The 25,548-nt window shown below is 31.7% G+C and overlaps 1 protein-coding gene across 3 annotated transcripts in view; it reads left to right on the top strand.

Annotated features, from left to right (window-relative positions):
* Window positions 1-1,272: 1,272 nt before the first annotated feature.
* The window catches only part of LOC108908449 (zinc finger protein 99-like), an 89,086-nt gene continuing 64,810 nt past the window's right edge, over window positions 1,273-25,548 (top strand). Inside the window, exons 1-2 of one of the 3 annotated variants that reach the window (XM_018712486.1) lie at window positions 1,273-1,918; window positions 2,475-2,771. In XM_018712486.1, coding sequence (XP_018568002.1) covers window positions 1,913-1,918; window positions 2,475-2,771 — 303 coding nt within the window. In that variant the 5' untranslated portion in view covers window positions 1,273-1,912. Of the gene's footprint in view, window positions 2,121-2,459; window positions 2,772-25,548 lie in introns of all 3 variants that reach the window. The other 2 variants (XM_018712485.1, XM_018712487.2) reach the window with 2 other exon arrangements.

Raw genomic sequence — 25,548 nt, 5'->3', positions numbered from 1 at the left:
TGAAGTTATAACAAAACTACCTTCATCAAATTTATTGGAAAAGAACGCTTCTAGTGGAAGTGTCACTAAATCTAATTCTTTGCAAAATCCCGTCCTAGAACTATCTTAGTTATAAATGAGCTTGGGTCAATCATTTCTTGTTTTGTTTTTTTTTTTACACTCCTTAACATTAATTGTGGTGGAGAAAATAGGAATACCTTTTCTACCAAAAGTTAAAGAAGCACGTTCAATTGAAAATAGTAATCATATCAAAAATTTAAAACCAAAGTGGAGTGGAACCATTGTCAATTTTTAAGAAGTCAACTAGGTTATAGGTCAATATGTGGAAAAGAAAAAACATATTTATATAATAAATTGTTAACGTTTTATTAACAAACATATTTTTTTTAAATGCAAATTGTAATTGTTTCAGTCTTACCGTTTTATCTAAAAAAGGTCCTTATGATTATTATTAGTTCAAGTTTGACCAAAAAGCCTGCAAATATAGTCATCGTAAAAATGTTTGACTAAAATTATGAAATGTTGATAAATATGTAGGTAACTTATTTCTAGCAAAAAGAAAATGCAAAAATATATTTCTTTATTTCAGAATTAGTAACCAAGAAGAAATAGACTGCGAGATATGCCAGAATATTATTTACTGCAAACAAAATAAACAGTTAACGAATTTATTATTAAGAGTAATTATTATCCCCTTCCCATATTTTATATTTTTAGCCATGAATATTTACAGTGAAGTTTAAAATACACATAGAACGTTACTGACATGTTCAGAGAATATCCCCAGAAATATTCATGTAATATCTATCATATTCCATCTCATACCCGTAATATATTCTAGGTATATTCTTATAATAATCTGACTAATTAAACATTTTACCAAGTATATTCATCTAAGAATATTCTTATTTTAGATACTCTATATATATATTCTTTGAATATTTGTGAATATCTACAGAAAATTTCAAAATGTATAGTTTATCTGAAATATTCCAATATTCTGTGAATATTCTCAAAAGTATAAATATATTTAAAACAGAATATTCATAGGAATAATTAAAAATGTTCTGAATCGAAAATACTCGGATTATTCTGGGAACATATTGCTGTCTGGGAGGGGCAGGGAAATGACAAAAATGAATTCATTGCAGTTCTCAGTGATTTGTTTTTTAGAAAAGACATGGTATATATTATCACATTACACGTCACGTAAGGGATTAACAAAAAAGTTACTATAATTGGAATAAAATTTACATATTAGGTATATTACGTTACAATTTTTTAAAGTTCTTCTGTCCTTTTTCGACTTTCATCAGTCCCTGGGTAGCAACCACAGAAAAGTCAAACACTCACAAAAGTCAAATAAGACACAAATACCTTCGCAAATATCCATCTAACACCCGCACCATCATCATAAAACAATATGCAAATTACTTGGACAGCTGATTCTAAGCATACCGGTGACGTAGGCACTGACGTAATGGCCCCCATGACACCGACCTTACCAGACAACCGATCTATTTAGGAACCGTGACTTTCCATATCTGTGGTTTGCAAATTTTACACAGATTGTAATAAAACTGGCGGACGGCGGACTAATTGAAACGACTAATTTCAGATGATTTTACCCTAGTTATACTTGAAATTTACATAACTCTCCCCGAGCAGGTTGTGTTAAAATTGTTTACTTAATACACATTTCATCATATAAAAGATTTTTAAACCATGTAGTCAAATAAATATTTTTTAATAGGAACTCTCCATGGACCTACAAATATGTAAGACAAATTGTTTTTGATTCTAATCTGTTGTTTTCGTTATTATACGTTCCTAAATTTCAATATTTTAGGAAATACATCATTTGATCAAATGGGAACAAGGTCGAGGATCTCGGGTTAGAAGAAGAAGAAAAATGGAGGTTAGTGATTGTTCTCGTAATTTATATTTTTATTATTTGTACAGTGTGCATTTTTTATCATTTTTGTTTGTTAAATTGAGCTAAAATGGACAATAAAAAGGAATATCTGTGCAGACTGTGTCTTAGTGCAATATGTGATGAAAATTTCGAAGTGATAAACGAAATTACTACAAAAAACTTAGAGATGATCTTACCAAACACAGTAAGCTAACATGAAGTTTATTTGTAAAATTTAAGAAAACACGCTTGTTTATACCCTTTACTTTAATTTTGCGTTACTCTGTTTACTTTAAACTTAAAAGAAGCTAAGTGATATTTTAAATATAAAAAATATATATTTTTGACATGTTTTGTTCATTCCATTTTGAAATGTTTACAATTTCATTAATTGTATTCAAAATTTCTTTTTGTTTGCCATTTGTGTCGGTGATATTTGAATAACTTTTTAATGTAAAAGTTTATAGGGTATATTATATATTTAAGTAAATTTGACATTACTTTATAGACATTAAACTAAAATATAGTATAAATTTCATTACAGCTTGTTGTATTTTAGAATTTGGAGGTAAGCGAAAAGCCAGTGATGTGTAATATTTGTTCCGATAGACTCAAAGATGCATTCAGTTTTAAGTCTGCCTGCCTTAGTAACAGTAACTGCGCGAGTGTCGTGGAAAACGTACCCAAAATTAAAGTGGAATGTTCTGATGAAAATATTTGTGACAGTAAATCTTTTGATGAGAAAAAATGTTTTCTGTGTGTGCAGTTGATAGTTGACCATCCTATCTCATTAGCTGCAGAAGGAGAGGAAATTAGTTCGGCTAGAAATATGATCCAGAAATATATACCCGAGATGGTAAGTAAACCTTTCAGTATTAGATAGTAATCTCTAGAAATTAAAGGAAATATATCAGATCAGATTTATTTTTCATTAATACAAATATGATAGATATAAATAAATATATAGCAGAGAAATCATGGGGTTTGATACTCAAAAATAAAACACAATTAACATAAATGACATTATCTGATTAGTACCTAGGTAGTTCTCGTAATTTATAGATTTTTCCGAAACTTTTTCACGTAAGTAAGTAGTTACAAAAATTAAAAAACATATTCAAATACTTTTGCATTTTTAATGTGTTTAGTTAAATTTCAAATAATTTTTTTAATTCTGTTATAATTCGTACGTGTGACAGAGATAATTGAAAATTTTTAATATAATATATTAAATAGTTCTGAAGTATCACCCAAATAGTATTCAGTATTACTCAAATATTACTCAAGCTTGTACATCTGCAGTTTTTAATGCTTTGTGGAAGCTTGTATTCGACGGTTGTTTATTTCCAACTGACCTCATTCTGCAAATTATGGAGAGTAATTTCTCTGCGAATAAATATAAAATAATCAAAGATTCAAATGAAAGAATTACTTAATTATATATTTCTGAACTGTACAGGGAGTCCCAGAATATGTGAGCAATCTCTCGTATTTATACAAGGGATGTTAAAATAACATGACAAGAGGAGATACAGGCCCCTAAAGGATGCCCCTGAAAACCGATTTTTAAATTTGTTTTACTTTTAAAATACTTTGTCTAATTTAATTATTTTTTAATACAATTGTCAACAGATAAGACTCCTTAAAAATTGACCCACGAAAACAATTTGGCGCATTTAGTTTGCCAAAATAATATTTTTAGATAGTTTGAACTAAAAATGGCACTATTGGTTGATATCGATAAAATTAAGTTTTCGAGAAAAAAATATTTATGTTTAATATAATTTTTATTACACCTGTAAAGTGAAATAAATGGATGAAATTTACATTCTTTCTGTGCCTATTTAGAAAAATGCCACTTTTATTTACATTTGTGTTTCTTAAAAATAATTAAATTACACAAAGTATTTTAAAAGTTATTTTAAAAAAATTGATTTTCAGGGACGTACTTTAGGGGCCTGTATCTTCGTAGGGGTACCTTCTAGGAAAAATCTTTACAGGAACTTGTCATGTTATTTTAACATCCCCTGTATAAATCTGAGAGATTGCCCATATATTCTGGGACACCTTGTATATTAAATAGTTACTCAAATATTACTCAAGCTTGTACATCATATTTTTTTTATATATTATTTACATTATTATATACTTATATTATTTATCGAAGCGTTAAAATTTGGCACATTTATTTGGACTATTATGACATATTACTTCTTAAACCTTTTGTCTAATCGATATACTGGGTGGCAGTTTTCTCCAATTACATCCCCCTTTTAGGCGTCAAAACTTTTACAGTAGTCGTATTTTTTTTAAATGGACACCGACGTTGAAAAGGTTTTATTTAAAAAAAAGTTGTCTCTTGAGAAAATCATCTACAGAAAACCATTTTTGAGAAAATTTGCAGGTCTGTATGTTTCGGATTGCGTAGCAGTGTCAGGGAAAACTTCAAGTTTAGTAGGTGATGAAAACAAAATATTGATTGATATAGCTACACATGCAAATTATGAAAATTTACAACTCCATTCCTTGTAAAGCAAGAGTTGTCGGTAAAAATTTTCAAGTTCATGAGCAGGAGTCACATGAAAGAAGTTGCTGTTTTAAAATTCTGTGAACATTAGTTTTACATAAATTTAATTGTCTTAATACACTATGGAATAACGTTAAGAGGTCATTTCTCTGTAAGCTCGTACAGGTCCCATACAAATGCTATCCTGGCAATTATTTTTATAATTTGCCAAAAAACCGTGTTCTATTTCGAAGAAAATAATCTATTATTTTAGTTATATAAGGAGGCCCACTGAATTTATTTATACAGGGTGTCCCCGGTTCGGGTTGCCTATACCTGAAATGGATACAAAATTTCAATTGTCAAAAAAATCATTCTTCATAAAAATTTTTGCTTGTCCAGAAACCCTTGGCAAGATAGTCATTTGTTCAATTTAATGTACAGGGTGTTCAAAAATTTGGAAAAGGTAAAAACAGTGAAGAGTAAAGTACCTTAAATCTTAAAGCTACGCGAAAAAGTAATGGGGAAAAGTTGCTTGGAGTTAAATTTTATGTTTAAATATGAAAGCATGGCCTTCTAGTTAATACTCGACATTCTGGGATAATCTAGGACTCTACTTATTTTTTAATACTTTCGAAGAAGCCATTCTAGTTAAAAAATATTGCTTTATTGAAAAAAGCAGATACACACGTTTGCATATTAATAATTTATTTTTTATACAGGGAGTCAAAAACTTCAAAAACATTAATCCAACATTTATTTTGAGAACACGGCAAAATCAGTATGTACGCGCCACTACAAAACTATTCTACATGAAGTCTGCCAAGTTCAACAAACCTCTCCAATCTTTTTCTATATGCAGCGTAGGTCTAATGTATCATTTCAACATTTACTTGGGCAGCAGCTTCAATTATCCTGCTTTTCAAGAAATCAAAATTATGTTGCACTGGTTCTCTGTACAGTCTTTCTTTCAAGAAGCCCCAAAGGAAATAATCAAGCGGCGACAAGTCAGGGGACCTTGCTGGCCAACAAATAGGACCATATCCACTTCTCTCGAAACTTTCTGTTAAGCCAATTGCCGACTAGAATTGTTGAGTGAGCGGGACATCCATCTTGTTGGAAATACGCTTTTTGTCTATATTCCAAATGTTCTAATTCTGGCCAGAAAAACGTGTCTAGCACCTTCAGGTACGTATACTGATTTAAATTTGCTATTTGAGGTTTTTGATCCCCCTGTATAAAAAATAAATTATTAATATGCAAACATGTGTATCTGTTTTTAAATAAAGCAATATTTTTTAAATAGATTGGCTTCTCCGAAAGTATTAAAAAATAAGTAGAGTCCTGGAATATCCAGAATGTCGAGTATTAACTAGAAGGCCATGTTTTCATATTTATAATTAAAATTTAATTCCAAGCAACTTCTTCCCATTACTTTTTCACGTAGCGTTAAGATTTAAGGTACTTTACTCTTCACTGTTTTTACCATTTCCAAAGGACCCCGCACAAATCTTATGGAAATTGAATTTCGGTCTAATTATTTGAAATTTTCAGAATAGTTTCTTGAAGTCATGCTGAGAAAAAGTCTTCATGGGCACAAAGTGCCAAGATGCTCCGGAGCCGAGATATGAGCGATGGGAAGTTGAAAAACGCGTTTTTCATATCTCAGGCTCCTATAATCGGTTTTACGGCATCTAAACATTTTCACTGCAAAAAAAACGTATAACTCAAATCATACTAATCTATCTAATAATAACTAATCTATGGAGTAATGGGATCACATCTCTATACCCTCTATCTAATATAAAAATATCGCCTTCTTGTAACCAGTCGCGCATTATATCTTCATCTCGACTCAAACGGTTAGCTAAAATATTCGCGTCATTATTTGCTGCGTTAGAAAAGTATGGGCCCTGTATATCCAATATATAGCCATTTGGAGCAACGAAAATTGCTGGCTTCAAAAGATGTCTACCTCTATGAACGCAATACGAACGTCTTAAAACGTCAAAACAAGAGCTTTTTTCAATATCAAGGTAGGTGCAATCATTGTAGATTATTGCTTTTGGCTCTTGAGGTATTTCATTATACAAATGCGTCGCATATTCAGTGACATGATTTGCAATATATTCTTGCCTCATAATAGCTCCAAATCCTATATTTTCTGGAGTAAACCTTAGAGTCAGTGACTGCCTTACTGTGGCGATTGCTAAACTGGTAGACTGTCTTGAAGTATAATTAAAAATTACTTTCAAGAATTCATCGCTAACACCTTGCCGCATCTTGCAAAGAAAACATAAAAGATCCTTCTTGTGAACATATCTATGACCATTCTCGACTATTATAGGATCGCAATAAGTATACAATTCATTATACTGTTCTTTGTTTATTGGAGAAATTGTTTGAAATTCTTCATCTGTAAAATCGGTTTCGTCATCATACTTGTGATTTGCTACATAATTTACCTGTTCACGAAAACCCTGTAAGAATGCATACAAATCTGNAAGTAACAAGTAAGTCGTTTTCATCGTCATCAATCTCATTAATTACGGCAGCATAACGGTATTCTACATTTTTAGTTGGAAATTTCACAAGAACGTAATCTCCAGTATTGTAACATGAATTCCGAGTGCCACTTGTTCCTGCTATATCATCATCCAATCTTTGAGGGGACTTGTTTGGTGTAGGTGTCAATTCAGGTTCAGCAGATTCAAGATCTTCCGGTTCGGACTCTGTAAACACTTCTTCTACTGTCCATCTAGGTTTTAGAGCCAAGTTGATACTGCCAATCTTATAATGCTCACAAGAGCCAATGTTGCAAAAGCAGCTGAGACTTTTCATTGTTCGAGTTTTACATTTACTTGGAAAGCTGAGGATGAACCTGGAATAAACACCTGCGACCTGATGCACATTTAAAGTGCCTTTAAAACCCTTCTGATCGGCCGATTCCTCTTCAATTTTATCGACCATTGCCTGAATGCCTTTAACGTCGATTGCAATACATGTGATGCCAAGACATCGCTCTTGGATTACTTTAACAAACTGATCAATATTGTTGATGTTGCCTCCAGAATTAACAACAAAATCAGCTGTTCTTTTGCACGTTGCTCCGATACCATCTGGTGCACCTTTTCCATGGCCACTTTCGGTGTAGTTCAATGTAAAGTTTTCAATATCTGGAATTTCTTCAGAGAGTTTGCTTGCCATTATAAAGAACATAGTTTTATTACGATACTGCGTTACAGGGCCATCGCTCAGGAAATGCACTCGTTTGATGCCATGTGGAAGAGTCTTGAAAATTGGTCGCAGATGTGTCCAAATGGCAGCAGGTCAATGGGTTATGTTCTCGGAGACTGTGCAAAAAGAAATAATGGAATTTCATAAGTAAACTACTACGGTATGCAGACTCAGTTGTGTTCGAGATCCACCGAAATGAAAGGCCTGTATTTCTTCTGCGTACTTTGTGCAATAATTTTCGCTGAAATCTACGTGGATCAGAACCTCATCACCTTGTAGATGTGACTTCAAATCGTTCATGACTTTATATTGGTGAATAATATTTCGCTGGTGATCTAATAATTTCTGTAAATGTTTCTGCAAATGTGTTATGAGCTGTTTTGGATGTACTTCAAATGTTTTTTTCAAACATTTAGTTACCTGTCGGGGTTTTTTAGTCTTAAAATCTCGGATTTGTTGCCTATCGGAAACCCACATTTTATATTTTATGACATTTCTATCATCAAATTCTTTATATTTCGGGTTTTTATTCAGGCAAGTATGACATGACCTCGCCACACAATCCACATTATACCGGTCGCAACATAAATCTTCTAGCAACTTCTGGTGATTGTTGTAAGTCAATATGTTAGCAGTATGAAGTGCGCTGAGCTTCATGTCTATGTTGCTGTGAAATATGCAAAAACATGTATCGCGGTTTTGAGCGTTTGGTTTCACGACCCAAAATGGACGGAGTCGGCAAAATGTTTGGTAGCTCATTTTTAAGTTTCCAGTTATAAACTTTTTGTAAAGATTCAAAACTGTGTCAAGAAGATATCTCTTCTGTTTCTTCACAGTTTTTTCTAGTAATGAATTCTTTTTTACCGGCTGCCATACGACTATTACTATCATCTTCGAAGAAATTCTGAACAGCTCTTTTATAACTATCAGGTATTTTACATCGTTTAGCTACAGGTGCTTCTAAGCCAATGAGATTAAATTTTTTTTCCGGGTCTAGACAACGACTTCATTTCTTTAGGTATCCAGTGCTTGTACTTTTGAAGAACACTACCAGTAACAACTTTTTTAAAGATTTGTCTCTCTTTGGTACGTTTCAATGTGGAATAATTTTCTTTTAGCTGCTTACTAATGACGTCGCCAAACAACGCTTTCTTGACTACTTCTTTTCTTTGATCAGGCTCATCTAACATTTTAAACATCTTTGTCGTAGGCGTATCTTCAACGTTCTTTTTGTTTTTTCTTTCAAATCTCGCTAATCTTTTTCTGTACTTCTCAAGTTTTTTCTCTAAACGTGAGATCTTTTCATTTCTTTCCCTGTTAAACTTCTGTCGTCGCTTTTGGGCTTCTTTTTTTCTTTGCTGTAGACTAGCACTGGAAACTGATCGGCTTCGAGCTGGAGATATTTGAACTGGAACTGGACTGGCGGGTCTTGAAGGCGGAGTATCTGCTTCTAGGTCTGATAACGGTGTATTTTCTCGTACAAAAGTGTTAGTGATACTTTTCAGTCTTACTCTTTTGGCTCGGTATACGTTACAATATTCTTTCCACTTGTTTAAGGCAGCTCTGTGCTCACGAGGTGTCATATCCTTTACTAATTTCCGCAAACCTTTTTCTTTTTTCTTTTGGTACTTCAACTTCTCCTTTTCTCTCATTTCTTCTCTCTTATGAGGGTCATTTTTTCTTCTTTGGTAACGTAATCGCTCTGCTTCTCTCTTTTTCTGTAGTAATTCCTCTCGGGATAACTTTTTGTTTTTAGGAGCCATAATTGTCACGTGCATTCGATCAGCCTGTGGAAAATAATTTAAGTTTATAAAGGATAAAAATAATGCGAAGCGATCAATAATGCTTTGATGATTCTTACATTAATAAAACAGATTAGCGGATAAATTTACACAAACAATACATTAAAACGGTAACCAATACGCAAAATACACAGTCCCCTGTTGTGTAAAACAGTCCCCTGCTACAATTTCAGGCAGAGGACTGTTGCCAGGGGACTGTGTATTTCGGTTAGATTTCACAATATTTACAAAAATGATTTAAAATAGTTTTTTAAGAATCTACCGATCAATTGAGACATAAATAATGTAACAATAAACTTTATATAGAGATTATTAAAGTAATTAACATACATATTATGACTTACCAGAGGACTGTTTGTGGTAGCGGCCCAAGCGCGTGTTCACCTCACAAATGACGCTCTGACACTAAACAAAATGGCGTCTCAACGCCGCATTCGGCAAGGTTGCCAACTTCACAGCAATTACGTTTCGTTTCACTCAAAAATATATATCGTCTAGTTATAGTTTTCTTTTAATGTCTGGCAGGGGACTGTATGAAAATTCTGGGGACAAAGTTCACAGGAGTTTACTAAATAAATAAAATTCGTAATGAGACCTTCTTTTACGAAAATAATATAATTTAATTATTTTTCTTTATGATATTGACTGCCAAATGTATGTAGTTTCAATAAATTCTTCGTAAATCTCATTTCTATGTGGAAATGCAGTGATGGGGACAGCCAGGGGACTGTATTTTTAGAGCTTCTATCACGTCTAAAGAAAAACTAAAAATAGTTATGGTTCTAAAAACAAAGGGCCCGTAAAGTTTCGGAGTTAAAGTTTTATTAGAAGTGTTTTTTTTTTAAATAATTTAATTACTTTTTGAAAAAAATCGGTCGGGACAGCCGATTACGAGGTTACAGAGAATCGCCCAAGAATTTCTTCTTGGTGGCAACTGACAAGGACAACTGGCTTTTACAGTATGTTTTTTAAAAGAATTGTAGTCTCGTAATCTTCCATTAATCGAAGTGAATGTAATATGGTGAGGTGTTCGACAATTCGGGAATCTTTCACTGTACAATAACAGTGAAGCAGCTCGACAGTTTATCCTGCACCTTATTAATATTAAATGCATGTGACAGACTCATTGAATGAATATTCCATATTTAATAAAATGATATTAATAAAAAACTTCCTCCTAAATAAACTAATGGAACGAATTAAAAAAGCTGGCAAAATCAATTAATATTAAAATAAAAGTAGAATAACAATATGGCCACTGACAATAATAACGTTATCTGATAGCCACAGCAATTTTGTTTTCATCGCCTACTTAAAGTTTTAGATACGTGACACTGCTACACAAACCAAAACATACAACCTGCAAATAATGTAATTTTTCTCAAGAATGATTTTCTGTAGGCGATTTTCTCAAAAGTCAACCTTTTTTAAATAAAACTGTCTTTTTCATGTTCAATGCCTGTTTAGAAAAAATACGACCGCTGTAAAGTTTTGACCGGGAGGTAACCGGAGAAAACTACCACCCAGTAAGTATATTGATTTGACTAAAGCTCTAAGAAATAAGTCATAATAGTCCAAATAAATGTGCCAAATCTTAACGCGATCGGTAAAAGGGTTATGAAGTTATTAATTAAATTACTTAGTTTTATTTTTTGAAGACTCAAAACCCACACATTTTTTATTTAACTTTTTTCATAGATCGTATGTATTTATCGTTGTGAATATGCAGTCAAACGTTGTCGGTGAAATTTGCAGACAACCTGAATAAAGCATTATTTCAATTATTATCAAATTAACATAATTTTTCATGATAATTACAACAGATTTTTATTGACAATGCACTGGTGAGCACCTTGGTGATAATTAATAAAATAATTAAGTACCTATGCGAAATCTATTACCTAAAAAAAAAAAAATTAAATAAACACAAGTGAGGAAAAGATGTGTTCATATAACAATTAATTAAGAGGGGAAACCATATTAGGATGCTGATTTTCAGGCGTTTTTCATGATTTTTTTTTTGAGTGGGTTAAATTGATTAGGATTTGATCCAACTTTGACATTATTTTAATAGTAGTTTGAAGTACATTTACAAATTTTTTCAAATTATTTGCGTTGAAAATATCGGAGTTATGGGTTGTTGTCCACTGAAGGTCGTCGCTCGAGTTAGTTTTTCGCAAGAAATATGGAGGTTGCAATTTTGTTCTGAAAGCTAAATGGTTGTTTTCCTGCATTATTAAAATGGATTTCTAATAATATTGATTTATTTTTTACAAACGCCCTACTCAATTTAAGTTATAAAATTATACATTTTATATTAATTTTGTTACCTGCAGAAGATTGTGAGTGGGTTCCAACTAAAACCGTTTCTCCCACATCGAAAAAGATTGGTTTTATTTGAAGGGGGTAACCCCTTTACCAAAAAAATGTACACATATTGTGGAAATCATATGATTTCCTCGAAATCGGTACGATTGCCAGCGATTGCTTTAAAATTGTGGCGAATTCCAGAGATTGCTTTGCAATCACCACAATTCCCAAAGATTGAATACAAGTAAATTGAGGGAAAGTTAGTCCCTTTTAAATAAAGTACATAGGCATATAGTAATCCATGAATATAAAATATACTAAACTGATGTGAAATATTTTAAGGGTTTTCAGTTTAAAAAACCAAGAAGTTTTACATTGAAGAATTCTTTGCTAAGAATTTCGACACATTAAAAAGGTGTGATAAAAAATATTATAGGAGTTGATGATTTTTATAACATAATCTCTAAGTTAAAAAGTCCATGCCAAATTTAATTGTTTTAACTTTATTTACAGTGGTAAAATGGTTAAAAATATGTTGTTCCTCAACTTTAACTGTAACTGTATAGAGGGGAAGGGATTTTGAAAAAAAAATTATATGAAAGACCCCTGTGAGTTTTCTATGAAAATCACCCTTTAAAATTTTTTGCATGAATTTAGAAACAACCTGTTTTAAATATGAAATATTTTTCAGTCACAATCAGAACCATTTTTGCCATCATCTCTACTGTAGTCTTTTATAGTCAGTGACTCAAAATTGGAGAAAATATCTATTTCATCCGCCTTCTAACGCATCTTCTTCATTAACAACGTTTTCTTCAGTTTGTATGTCAGTGGCAGCATTTTCAGTTTCCATATCAATATCGTGATCAGTACCTTTTGTGAGTGAAATGGATATTTGTTCTAGTATCGATTTTTCCATGTCCATATTCAAATCTTTAGCATGCATGCATCCATAGATGGGGGAGTATTATTGTGTGTAGTTAAATTAGTTCCCAGTCTAATGTTATTTTTATTCGGAAACAGGAAAGTTTTCTCAGCAAAATAGGCATATACACATACATTACATTATTTGAGAGACTATTTTGATTAAAATTTTGAAATTTGGCACAAGTGTTTCTGACTATGCTCTTTTCAAATAAAATAAGTATTGATTTTTTTTTCTTATTCATACCTCTTTTTATTCAAAACTGCAGACCTTTTACTTATTTATCCTCTCAATTTCTCTTTGCTCCTTGGCTTTTTCTAATGCCTTTTTCATCTTTTCTTTGTTATCAAAAAATTCTTTCCATGTTGGAGAAGTTTCAACATTTCGACGTTTATTAGTTTTTTCCGTTGAACAAATATTATAATACGAGTGTTTCTCCCATATATCATCAATAATATTTCCTTTTAAAGCAATTCCATTAAAATGATTTTGTACATCAAAACTTTTATTATACATATTTCGTAAAATGAACAAAGTTAAGAAACAGATAAGAAAAATAAATAATTGAAAACATGGATATCCATTAAATTAACAATAATACATACAGATATATACACTCATTGTTTAATTCTCTCAATCCTTTTAATGTCAACAGGAGTTGGTGAACCACTGTTTGGGGACCTCGCTGCTTCATTTTTATGTGTTTAATGCTAAAAATATCGTTTGAGTGGAATTAACGACTTCTTCTTCTGCCATATTTGTTAGTTTGTTATCGATTTCATCGGGTTGTATTTAAGTTTCAGTAGTTGATCGCACTCCAGTTATTTATCTTTAGACTCTTCATGAACAGTATTTGCAAAATCGGAATTTACTGTAGCATCAGGAGGAACTTGAATTTCAATATTTTGGCCAAGGAAAAAATTTCAGTTTCACATAACTCAGATGATTCTTCGTATAATATTCCACTCTTCATGGTCATTAAGTATTTCTTTTAAATACTTTTAATTTTTTCAAAAGAAATCTTAAATGCAGCATGCCCTTGTTCAAAAATAATTGCTGTTATTTCAGAACACTCCTTTGACGCTTCTTTAAATTTTCGATGATGTGTGGTAAATGTTAAATGTATTTTAACTTGTGTTCCTTGAAAAACTTCAATGACCTCTGCAGATTTAGGTACAATATTTTCTGTATTTATGTGATTTTAAAGGTAAAAGTTTCGGTTATATCTTTTGGTATTAAATTTTGTGAAAATTTGGAAATACTTCGTTGGCTTCTATGAGAAAAAAGTGTACAAGGTAGCTGTATGTTCAAAAAGAACAAACATTGACATCTCTTGTATTTTTAATTATTATATTATATTATATTTAAATTACCAATTGATGATTTTACAACACAACTGTTATTACCGAGGGGGGAAACCGCTGACTAAAATTTGTACACTAAAATACTCATTTTGCTAAATAATGCTCACTATTACTAAAATATTACTTACTATTGCTAGGATATTACTCGTATTACTCAACTATTACTCACATTACCCACATGTTACTCATATTACACAGTATTACTCACATGACTCAGTTTACGCAAATATTATTTGTATTACTCAAGTATTAATCGCTTACCATGTTAGCGGGGTACAATCACACTATTCAATAAAAGAGAAAGGCTCGAAAAAAAGTAAACCTAAATAAACAGCGAATACAAACTGTAGCACAAATTTTTGTTTATTTGTATACAAACCAATATGGTTTACAAAAAAACAAAATAACAAATATTGCCTCTTAGGACTAAACAACATCAACTAAATTAAAATGTAGCTAGGAGTATAAAAAAACTAAACTTGGAAATAAATGTAGGTATCTATAATAAATTTAATCTTCTTCCTGCTAATTTGTAGGTTTTTGGAATATTCAAACTATCGAATTCTGTTCAATTCGAAAGGGCCACTTCCACTAAGTCCAACTGGACCATACGTTTTCATACGTTTTTATCACTTATTTTTCACCCATGTCTTTAAAATTCTTGATATGAGGGCATTCTCCTCACTCAAATCTGGTGTTCTTGAATCCACCGAAGACGACTCTGACTGAGACTTTGACATCGTTTGAACTCGACGGTTGCTCAAAAATTCCGATTCTTGGCTCGAGGACTGATTGCTCACAGACTGGTGTGCTTTTTTTAAATAGTCTACCATCATTAAAATAGTTTGACGATGACCGCTTACTATTTTAAAGAGTTTCGGATGATTGGTACAGGGTCCATAGTATTTAGGATAGTCTTTGAGGTAGTCTTCTTTTTCGATAATACCTGGTAAATCATTTCTAGCAGAGTTTTCAATTTTGTTGAAGGAGTTGTCGTCAATTTTTGAAATTACAGATCCTTGATCATAACTATTTATAACCAGTAGATTTTTTACCATTTCAGGAATCTTCAAATTTAAGGCTGTTTCAACGTTAGAAAAAAAATGTAATTTGCTAACTCTCAAGCAAAAGATTGATGTTTTGGAAGTGTATGAGAAGGAAAAACTTAGAGATTTGTTTAAACGTTTTAATATAAGAAAGAAGCAAGCAGCTCAGATCATAAAAAATAGAACTGAACTTTTGAATAAGTGTCACTCTAATGTTAATATTGCTGAAAAACAGCAATTATGATTTTTTCGTATCTGCGACCGTTATCAAGAAAAAAAATAAAAAAAACGGTTTTATGTAGGTAATTCATTAGATGAAATTTAAATTCTTAAAATGGTCCAGTAGGCTCTGGATTTATTTGGCATTGTTGTGAGATTATATGGAGTATTTAAAACACTTTTACACCTTACAGTTTATAACATAAACCTTTAATTTCCTTTAACCTTAGACATATGCAGACCCAAGTTACGATTTCAAATGCGAACTGTCAAAATTAATAGAAACAAGAAATTATCTAACAAAAGCCAAAGCCTACTGGACTATTTTAAGAATTTAAATTTCATCTAACGAATTACATAAAATCATGTTTTATTTTTTTTCTCGATAACGATCGCAGATACGAAAAAATCATAAGAGGCAAAGAAGTTTCTGAACAAAACATAAAAGAGCTCTGTTTTTCAGCATTAGAGTGACACTTATTCAAAAGTTCAGTTCTATTTTTTATGATCTGATCTGCTTGCTTCTTTCTTATATTAAAACATTTAAACAAATCTCAACAAGTTTTTGTTTCTCATACACTTCCAAAACATCAATCTTTTGCTTGAGAGTTAGCAAATAACATTTTTTTAGACATTTTATCCCGTCATAAATGCACACTGACAACAGACAAGTCTATTCACGCTCAGTGCTTCAGAATTAATAAACAACTGCGACTGCGTAGATTCTGATTGTCCGTTGAAGGGAAATTTTGAATTGTAGACGGGTCAAAAATGATGGGTTATTTAAATTATATTTATTAAATCAACGTTTATAACCGAAGTCATACTACAATATTTTATTTTGTTGTATATTTACTGCATTCAGCAAAGCTCATCGATGATACACTACCAATCGTCTGCCGAATACTCTTAAAAAAAAATTATAAAATCAATGCTTACAAATCGGATTTTGAAATGGAAAAAATAGAGTCCAGTAACTAATCTTTGGATTAGTTATTGGTTTTTTAAAAGTATTCAGCAGATGGTTTATCATCGAGTAGTCCTTGATGAGCTCTGCTGAATGCAGTAATTATTTATCTGCTTTTTTATAAGAAAGTTTTTTCTTCAATAGGGTTTCAAGTGAATCTCATGTGAAACATTTCTTTACGTTTATTCAATTGTTGCTTCGCATGCAAAATAGTGTCACAAATACTTATTTGTAATCTATTTCTAGTTTTTGTTTTCAATAATGTGGGCTGTGAAAAAATTCTTTCGGCACAAGCCGAGGGATGGAGTAAATACATTACTGCTTTAATACAAATAGATAAATTGGGAAACATAGGTATACTCATTAAGTTCATTTTTAACTGTACACACATAATGCCAAAATTTAAACCTTTTTAAACTTTCAACTTTTAATTCTTCAATATCTGCCAACATTCGCCATTCTGTATTTAATTTTTCAGCATCAACCAAGCCTGTCAGTTTGGGTATATCTAATCTTGATTATATTAACTATTGAATTAATTTCTGCTGATACAGTTATTCGATAGTCAATATTAAGACTTCATCCTGAAAGTTAAAACCTAACAATAACACAAAAAATTACAAGCGTCTGGACTGATATTTCGTCTGGGGTCCTAAGTTGGTAATTTTTTTTTGGGTAATTTCTGAAACACCAACTTAAGAAAATAAAATTTACTGTGCGCCAAAACAAATCTGGTTATGTCAGACTCGAGGATTTATGAAGGCACTATAAATTGAAAAATGAATGAATGAATGAAAATATAAATAAATAAAATTCTGAGTCGCTGTTATTGGACTCACAAAACCTTTTGAAATTCTGTAGCTTCTTCAGAGTTATCTACAACTGATCCATGATCTGAAAGAATCTCATCAGTATTTATACAGGGTGTCCGGAAAGGTCATGTCAAATTTTAAATATTTTTAAATTTATTGTCACATTTTTTTTCCTTTCATTTTAGCCCCTTCCATATAGGCAATTTACAATACATTATATGTGATATCTATCACCGCTAATTTTATGCATTCGTTTTCTCAATTTTATTTTCAATTTCCAAACCAATATCTTCTAATTTTACTAAACATGCCACATTTCCATACATCTCAATATATTAATAAAATAATGATTGTGGAAATTTGATTTTAGAATGGTGAAGGATTTAGGATTTAGGTAATAGTAGATAAACAGAAAAAATAAGAAAAAATGTTCTAATAAATTAACCACCACATTTCTGGTACAGGAAATACAGCGATGTATGTAGATAAAGAATGCATATAGCCTATAGATAATAGGTTTGTTCCAAATACATAGAAACCATACAATGTACGGTTTCGAGTTTGCGCAATACCAAAAAACTGTTCCAAATTAAATATGATTATTCTTTGTACGTTTTTCCTGGCATTCCAAATATCTTTGGGACGAGCATTGAACCGTACAACGGCAACAATATCGGTACATGGTCGTATGCAGGAACTACTTGTACGCTGCTTGTATAGACAGGCGCACTGAGTATTCTCGTTGCAATTTGACATTTTGACATTCAAACCCTTGAATTATTATAGTCGTTTTTTAGTTGATAAACCGAAATTTGAAATGTATAATATAAATGTATAATAGTACTTGAACCTAGTAAAACTTCCGGGTACCTAAATGTTTTTTTTTTCTTTCTACGCAGATATTTCTTCCATCTCCTTTCCGTATTCGAAATATTTGCGACCTATCCCTATAATAATGTATCACGCTAACAACTTTCAATTTATATTCCACATTATTTTCAATTAAAAAAAAAATAACTATTGTATTTACCTGTTTTATTCTGGTTATTAATAAATTTTTTATAATTCCGTTCCATAAATCCACCTATTAGAACAGTTATTAGGGGTAACGTTAGTACCCATTTTATTCAGTTTGTCAGAAATTTTTTTTCCGTAGATGTTTAGCAGTCTTCATTTGTATTGTCTCTAATTTAGGTTTGAACCTTTTATAAATATCTATTAATAATTTGGTATCGTTTTCACTGTATTTGTAGTCCTGTTGATTTTGGGAACATGAAGGCAATTGGGCATTTTGATTTTGGCCACCCATTACCACATAGTCTTGAATTGTTATTTTTTGTGTATCAATGGTTTCACCATTATTCTCTGAATACAATCAGCCATCCTAATTTTATGCTGAGAATAGTGGTTGAGGCAATCATAGCTCCAATAAATTGTTATTAAAACTGTTATCAATTTGTCAAAATACTCTTTTGAAAATAATTTTTAAGAAAAATTATGTGCATTGTTATATGACACATACATCACAATAGATAGTGACTTTGGTGACTCTTAGATCGACTCCTTTGCTTGACATCGTTTCTCTTAGCTTCTTGTTACATTCTGTACAATTTCTTCGTCTCCTGGTTCCCAGGCATTCATCTTTTATCAGTATATGTACTTTTTTAGAAGTCGAGGCTATTATTTCCGGTTGTAATTTTTGTTCTAACTGAAATGCTAGTTTTTCTCTAAATACTAGCAGTGTCAATATCTTCTCCCTAATTATGCTATTGTACACTATCCAAGAGTTGACTATAACTGCCCCAAATATTAACTCAAATGCAACTCTCTTGTACCATTTTAAGCTTTTTCGTAAAGAAGTGTAGTAAGCTGACATTTGGTCGCTGTAGTCAACCTCCTTTTTTGCTTTGTTGTAGTCTATTGTACAAAGCGGCTTACATATAGTGTACTTTGTTGTTAATGTAATTAAAAAAACTTACGCTGGAAGAACATTTTTGTTGTAAAAAAAAACAACTCATGTTACTTTAGTCGAAGTACTGTATTAACATAATTGCAGTACATACAAATATGTACATATTAATCCTTACTAAACGGGCTATTAAATATCACATTCATCACAGGACTGTATTGCAAATATAAAACATGAGGTCTATAAGTCTTCTGTTTCTTTGTGACCTTTTGAAAGCAAAATAATCCAATTTTTTTTCATAAACATTATATCACCTGAAGTGGTTGTTCAATGTAGGATGTTACTAGCTCAACTGCGACATTTGTTTCTGTGTGGTTTACCTTTCCACATCCTCCTCTTGAACACCTTCTTTTTCTTCTTCATTTTCTTGATCATCTTCACCAATAACTGTTTGCACTATACCATCATCATTTAAAAACTCATTTTCAAGGCTTTCGTCAGCAGTAACTTATGAATCTTGTGTGTTCCAGTGGCACTGGAACAAAACTACAGTTAGTCTCTCTTTGTCTTAAATCGAGGAGCTTATTTTTCCTGACTTGACGCAAATGTTTTCTGGTGTAAAAGCTGGAAGTTAAGGCCAATTTTGTCCGTGTTATAAACTTGTACCAAAAAATAATTAAAAGTTTCAGTAGTTTAATGTAGAATAAATCAAGATTTTTTTGATGGACTCCAATTTGCATGAAGGAAAAACAGCAGAAGTAAATAAAAAAGATATCTACATCTCGAGTCATCCAACGAAGACTGTAGTACATAACTCATTATTTGCAGTTTTGAGATAATTCAAAATAAAAACACAAAACAAAAACAAAAACCAGTACATTCAAAATATTATATTTTCAATATCTTTAAATGTGCTACGTAAATGTAAAATTTAAAAATTGTGACAGTTTTTTAAATACTATTTTGATAAGTGACTTTTGAATGAGTTCCTATAGTATTCGTCGGAGAAAACGAAAGATTAGTTACGACTTTCATTTTATGACGAACTTTAAGTAAACTACTACATTTTTATTAAAAACTATTTTTATTCACTGTCTTCACTTCCAGCTTCATCGGTGTCAAATATCTCTGCTTCGAGAGTTGAATCTTTTGAATTTGAACTTTTCTAGAAGGCGTGATACATTATAGGTATTTTACTAGTATTACAAAATCACAATAATTCTTTAAGTTTTCTTTCTGTTGTTCTGAAAATATGCTAAAATCATATACATATCCTGTGTTTGAATCACAGCGTTCCCAAATCTTTACCCCTCTTTTGATGATTTTCAAGGGTAAGTATTGTTTTAAGGCAGATCTGCCCTTGAATTTAGCCATCGACTCATCTATTGATTGGTGCCTACTTCCTGAATTTGCTTGAGAAAAAGTTTTTTTAAGTCAGGATACCACATCGTCAATGTAATAACGCTTACTAGCGTTGTTTGGCTTTTTCGGGACATTGAAGTAAAGTTTGCTTGCTAAGAGCTGAAACCTGTCTCTAGAAATAGCTAGTTTTATACCCTCATTTCCCAAAGATTTGTTGCACAACCAGTAATGATGAATTGCAGGTAATTTGTTGTATGATTGCCCATTTTATAATTTTCTGATCGGTAATATTGAGAGCATTTTCTTTGTCAATTTTGAAACTTCTTGTATGGTTTCATCAATGCTTTCTAATTTATATTTGATGGAATTTGTAGGGAAGTATGAACAAAAAAGTGAGAGCTTTAACGCTAGTTTAAATAACAACGGCTTCCTTCGAGAGTTATCATCGTACTACTGTTCTATTTATTTTAACAAACCTTTACCAACACTACAAAGACATGTTATGTAAAGATGGCGCTAGTGGTACTAAAGTCATTCTGAGGATAGCCTTTTTCCAAAAACCTATGTATTATCTCAATTTTAAAGTGTGCAGTAGCAAAGGTAAACATTGAAAATATAAAGCAGTTTCTATTTTGTCCCCCACAGTTGCCCAAATGTAAGATTATCTTTTTCGTTCCTTTTGTGGTTTTTAGTTTTAAAAATTTCTAAAAACAACTCGCAGATTCATTGGGACCTTTTTTTGCTGTTTGCTCGTCCCACACAATACACCACAGTAACCCTCATTGTTTCCTAGATAGGAAACTATAAAATTGTATGTGGAGTACTTGCTTTTGTAATAGAAATCGCTTATGTTAGATTGTAGAGTAGCTAAAACTTTTTGCATGTCAAATCAAGCTACACACAGGACTAGCGTCTAGTGCAAGGGTCGGCAACTGGCGGACCGCGGTCCAGGTCCGGACCGCGGAAGGTAAAGTACTGGACCGCCAAAAATTTTTTGAAAGCATAAATTACTCAAATAAATTATTTAAAAAATGTTTTTTACGTTTGCGTGCCAACCTTATAATTTTTTCTAGTATTTTACAATTGTGTGAGTGTTTTGAGTTCTTAATGGTTAGTAAGCAGAATAAATTTGAGTCCAAATGAAAATTTGTAAGAAATATTAATTTTTTCCTGGACCTCGTTAAAAATTTTTAAAAGTATCCGGACCCCACCTAAAATTACTTGCCGACCCCTGNTTGGTAAAATTGAGTCGGTTTAATGTAATGATATAAAAAATGCATACTTACCACATCATCTGACGATCCCTCAGATGTTTCACTAACTGCTGAAAAACTACTTGCTTCTGATGTAGAAACTGGCAAAACAGCAGCATCCTTACCAAAAATATTATTAAATCTTTCAAAATAGGGCCAAGATATGGATCCATTTCCTGTATTCCTATTATTATCAACAATTATTTTATATGTTTTTTTTTAATTTCTGTACTTTATATGACATTGTTCTCCTGAAAATTTATATCCTTTTGCAACCATACCTTTTCCGATTAAGTTCCAAATAACTTTTCCGGTTTTTTCCAGACTTGAACATTTTAAGATGATCTTCATATAATGTTATGAGGAGCAAAAATAAATTTTTCTTTTTGAGGTTATGAAAGTCGTTTACCGTATGTATTAACTCAAATAGTCGATCCAAAATTTATGGATGGATTTATGGACTTATGGATTTATGGGTAGATCTACCTAATCAATAAGGTGCAATTATTTATCAAACGCGATACGGTTTATAAGTTACAATTATCGAACGTATTGATACATCGCGGTATATCGCGCTCCAATTATCGTAAACCCCTATTACTGACACGACTTCACTATTCAAGAGTGTGTTGTGTCCTACTGGGTATTTATTGTATGCAACAGTGACATTTTTTAACTTGTGTCGCAGTAATAAATTAACTTTGTGTCTTTATTCATCATTAGTGACATTTTTTCAGATGGGTCATTCTTATTTAAAAATTTAATGTATTCATATTCAGCAGCACTGACACTGATTGAGTTGTGTCATTATATCAGAATTTCTTGCTAAATATTCAACAAGAGATAGTGACATTTTCTGATTTGTGTCATTGTAACACATTATTTTCAGTGGCTATAAGTAGTGACGATAATAGTTGTGCCGTTGTTTATAAGCCATAACAGGATGAACCGAAGTGAAAAAATACTTGCCAAAATAGGAATACGGTATTTTTGACGTAATAAATTATTTTTGTAGTTGCCGACATCCACTTCAAAACAACAAATAATAATGACATAGAGATTAAGGGGACCGCCTAGCCGGGTGCCTTGGCCGGCGGATTTCGATCTGCCGAGGGCAGATCACGGACGTGGGCTGGAATTTGGATGGGTGACCTAAGGCAGGCTCGGGGACGTGGCTGTGGCAGCCTACCAAGAGACCTGGGTCGCCCAACATTTGCCGCACGCGTGTGGTTCCCAATAAATGGTAATGAGAACAGAGCAAGAAAATCGCTGTAACTCAAGACCATGCTATCATACATAAACTGTACGAGACTTTGCCACCAAGCCACCCGTGTAGTAAATAGCCATCCTATTTGAAGAAAAGTACTCGAGTAATGAAGGAGGGGTGTACAAGGGGCCTAATAAGGCCTAAGTACCGCGTGGAAGACAATTCCACCACCCTCCGACATACATATATACATACATACATACATACATACATACATACATACGTACGTACGTACGTACATACATACATACATATTATAATAATTATAATTATATTTATATGGATGGTTAAATAAGTAAATGAATAAATGATATTTATTGTATGATTATAATAATAAAGTTTTTGTTTCATAAATTAATCAAATGAAATTTCTTGAGCGCCAGGTTAGATTTAACCAAATATGATATTTACCTTATATGAATCTAATTCTGCAATTATGTTTACTCATAGCAATGTAGCTCTCTTCCTCAGGGTTCGCGGTTCACTGGGCTTTTGTTTGTTTTTTTTTCTTTTTTTTTTAATCTACTCAAATATCTAACAAATGATTAATCTTTTAAGTATTGAAATATCTAAATGAATGTTTCAAATTTAATTTAAATTTTGAAAAGTTGATAGTTTTATTATTTACTCTTAAAAAAAATAAATTTTGATACTGTCTATTGATATTGGTAATTAATGAAGTGAACAAGTAAAACAGAAAAGAACAAATTAACATGTATTAACAGTTTCTTTCTACAATGAATTATTTATATGAATAAATGAACATGGATTAACGATTTGGTTATAATAACAAATCCCTTATTACTGACTCTTAGTATAAATTTAATTTAATTGAGATCTCTTTATGAAGAATCATTATTTTTAAATGTAGTAACATAAAATTATCCGTCAATCTTTATTACACACTATTTGAAAGTTAAGATTTACTTAACTTTTCCCCTTTTATTTGATAGTGCACTTAATTTTGCAAAATGAATTCTTTATTAGTTGAGAGCAATATTATTATTGTTATTGGCCAGTGTAACGCAAATTTATAGCTTATGACAAACGCAGAAAAAAATGCATGTCATAAAGGTTTGAAGGATTTTGCTACCTTGTATTCTTCTGCCTGTTGACTGCTGGTTTTCCCTCGTTGTTTCCAGTCTCCTACGTTGACTGCTATACTTGGATTCTCGATCCCCTGTCAATTTGACCCTCTATGGACTGCATTTGTATCAGGTTTGCTTTCTTGCACTTGTCCTGCCACTTATCACTCACTTTCACTAAATGCATTGTTTGTTTCGAACTTTTTGCGTTCACTGCTTATGTCACTTTACGTTTGTTCGGATTTTTGTTAATTCACTTTCTTGCCAATGTTTGCTTTGGTACGCCTTTGAGGTTATGCTTGGTTTTTTTTCACTTCTGGAGTTCACTCGAGCAATAAATCTCATACAAATTATATATTTTTTTTAAGTAACCAGGTAAATAATTTATTACATTCGATTGTTTTGTAATGCCCTTTTTTCTAGGTGTTGACCTTCTGGGTGTTGAACGTGTACTACCGAAAATTATGACATTTTAGTATTTATACCTATTCAAATTTTGTTTGATTTCCATGACTACGTCATAATTTGATAATGTGGAAATTTCTTTTTGAGTTTATGGATTTATGCTTTACAATGGCTAATTTTTATTTACAGGGTTGAATTCCTCATGAAATTTGCCTTCTGTTAGTGGGCACTATGTCTGATTAGGAGACATGTCACCTCTTGCATACCTCTTGTCTTAAATTTGGCCGTACCAATTACAATTCTTATATTACACTTAATTCTAGTATTTAAATTTAAAATTCAGACTTTGTTTAAAGTTTCTGTTGTGACATTATATTCCAAATAACCATTATGTGTCTTTTACAGAGTGTTGAATTTCAACGTCCCTCTCACTTGGTCGCACTATGGAAATTTGTACTCAAAAAATGGTTTACACTATATGTTTTCTGTATTATACCAGTCTTTGAGATTATATTTGTATTCTTTTTAAATCATTTAATCTGGAGAATTGTTTTTCACTGTGGAATCTCACAAATTACTATGGTCTCGGTAGAGTCATTTCGAATTACAGGTATTTATGTCATTTTATATGGTTTTACATAACTTGTCTTTGCATGGTATCAGTATTATTGTTAATTAAACTTTCTATCATAATTTTATGTAGTTAAATAAGTTTATAGCAATAAATTTTGGTTTTCGTTAGATTCATTTATTAGATGTCATTGTGACAAGTTTTTAAATTTGCTTTTCTACATTTTATTACTTATTTAACTGCATTCAAATCATTTTTATATGAAAGACTGTTTAATTAGTTTACTGTAAAGACCAGTTTTGCATCGTTTATTCTACTATTTTCAAGTGAAATTCACTAAAGTCTAAATTTCCATGTGTTACTGGTTGCCTATCCTTGTTCATTCATTTCAATAAATTACTAGTTCTGTTTACTTACAATTTTTTATCTTTTATATTTTCAGTCTCTATTTATTATAAATTCTGTACTTTTTTGTATCATTTAAACATTCAAACCCTTAAAAATTCAATTAGTGCTTTATTAATTCTAAATTTGGTATTCAGTTTTGATTCCTATAGAAATATTCTAAGTGACTATTTGCCCTTCTGTGAATA

The sequence above is a fragment of the Anoplophora glabripennis genome, unplaced genomic scaffold (assembly GCF_000390285.2).
Source record: "Anoplophora glabripennis isolate ALB-LARVAE unplaced genomic scaffold, Agla_2.0 scaffold299, whole genome shotgun sequence".
NCBI lineage: Eukaryota > Metazoa > Arthropoda > Insecta > Coleoptera > Cerambycidae > Anoplophora > Anoplophora glabripennis.
The sequence above is the reverse complement of the archived record's forward strand: the minus strand, read 5'-3'. Positions and strand labels throughout refer to the sequence as shown.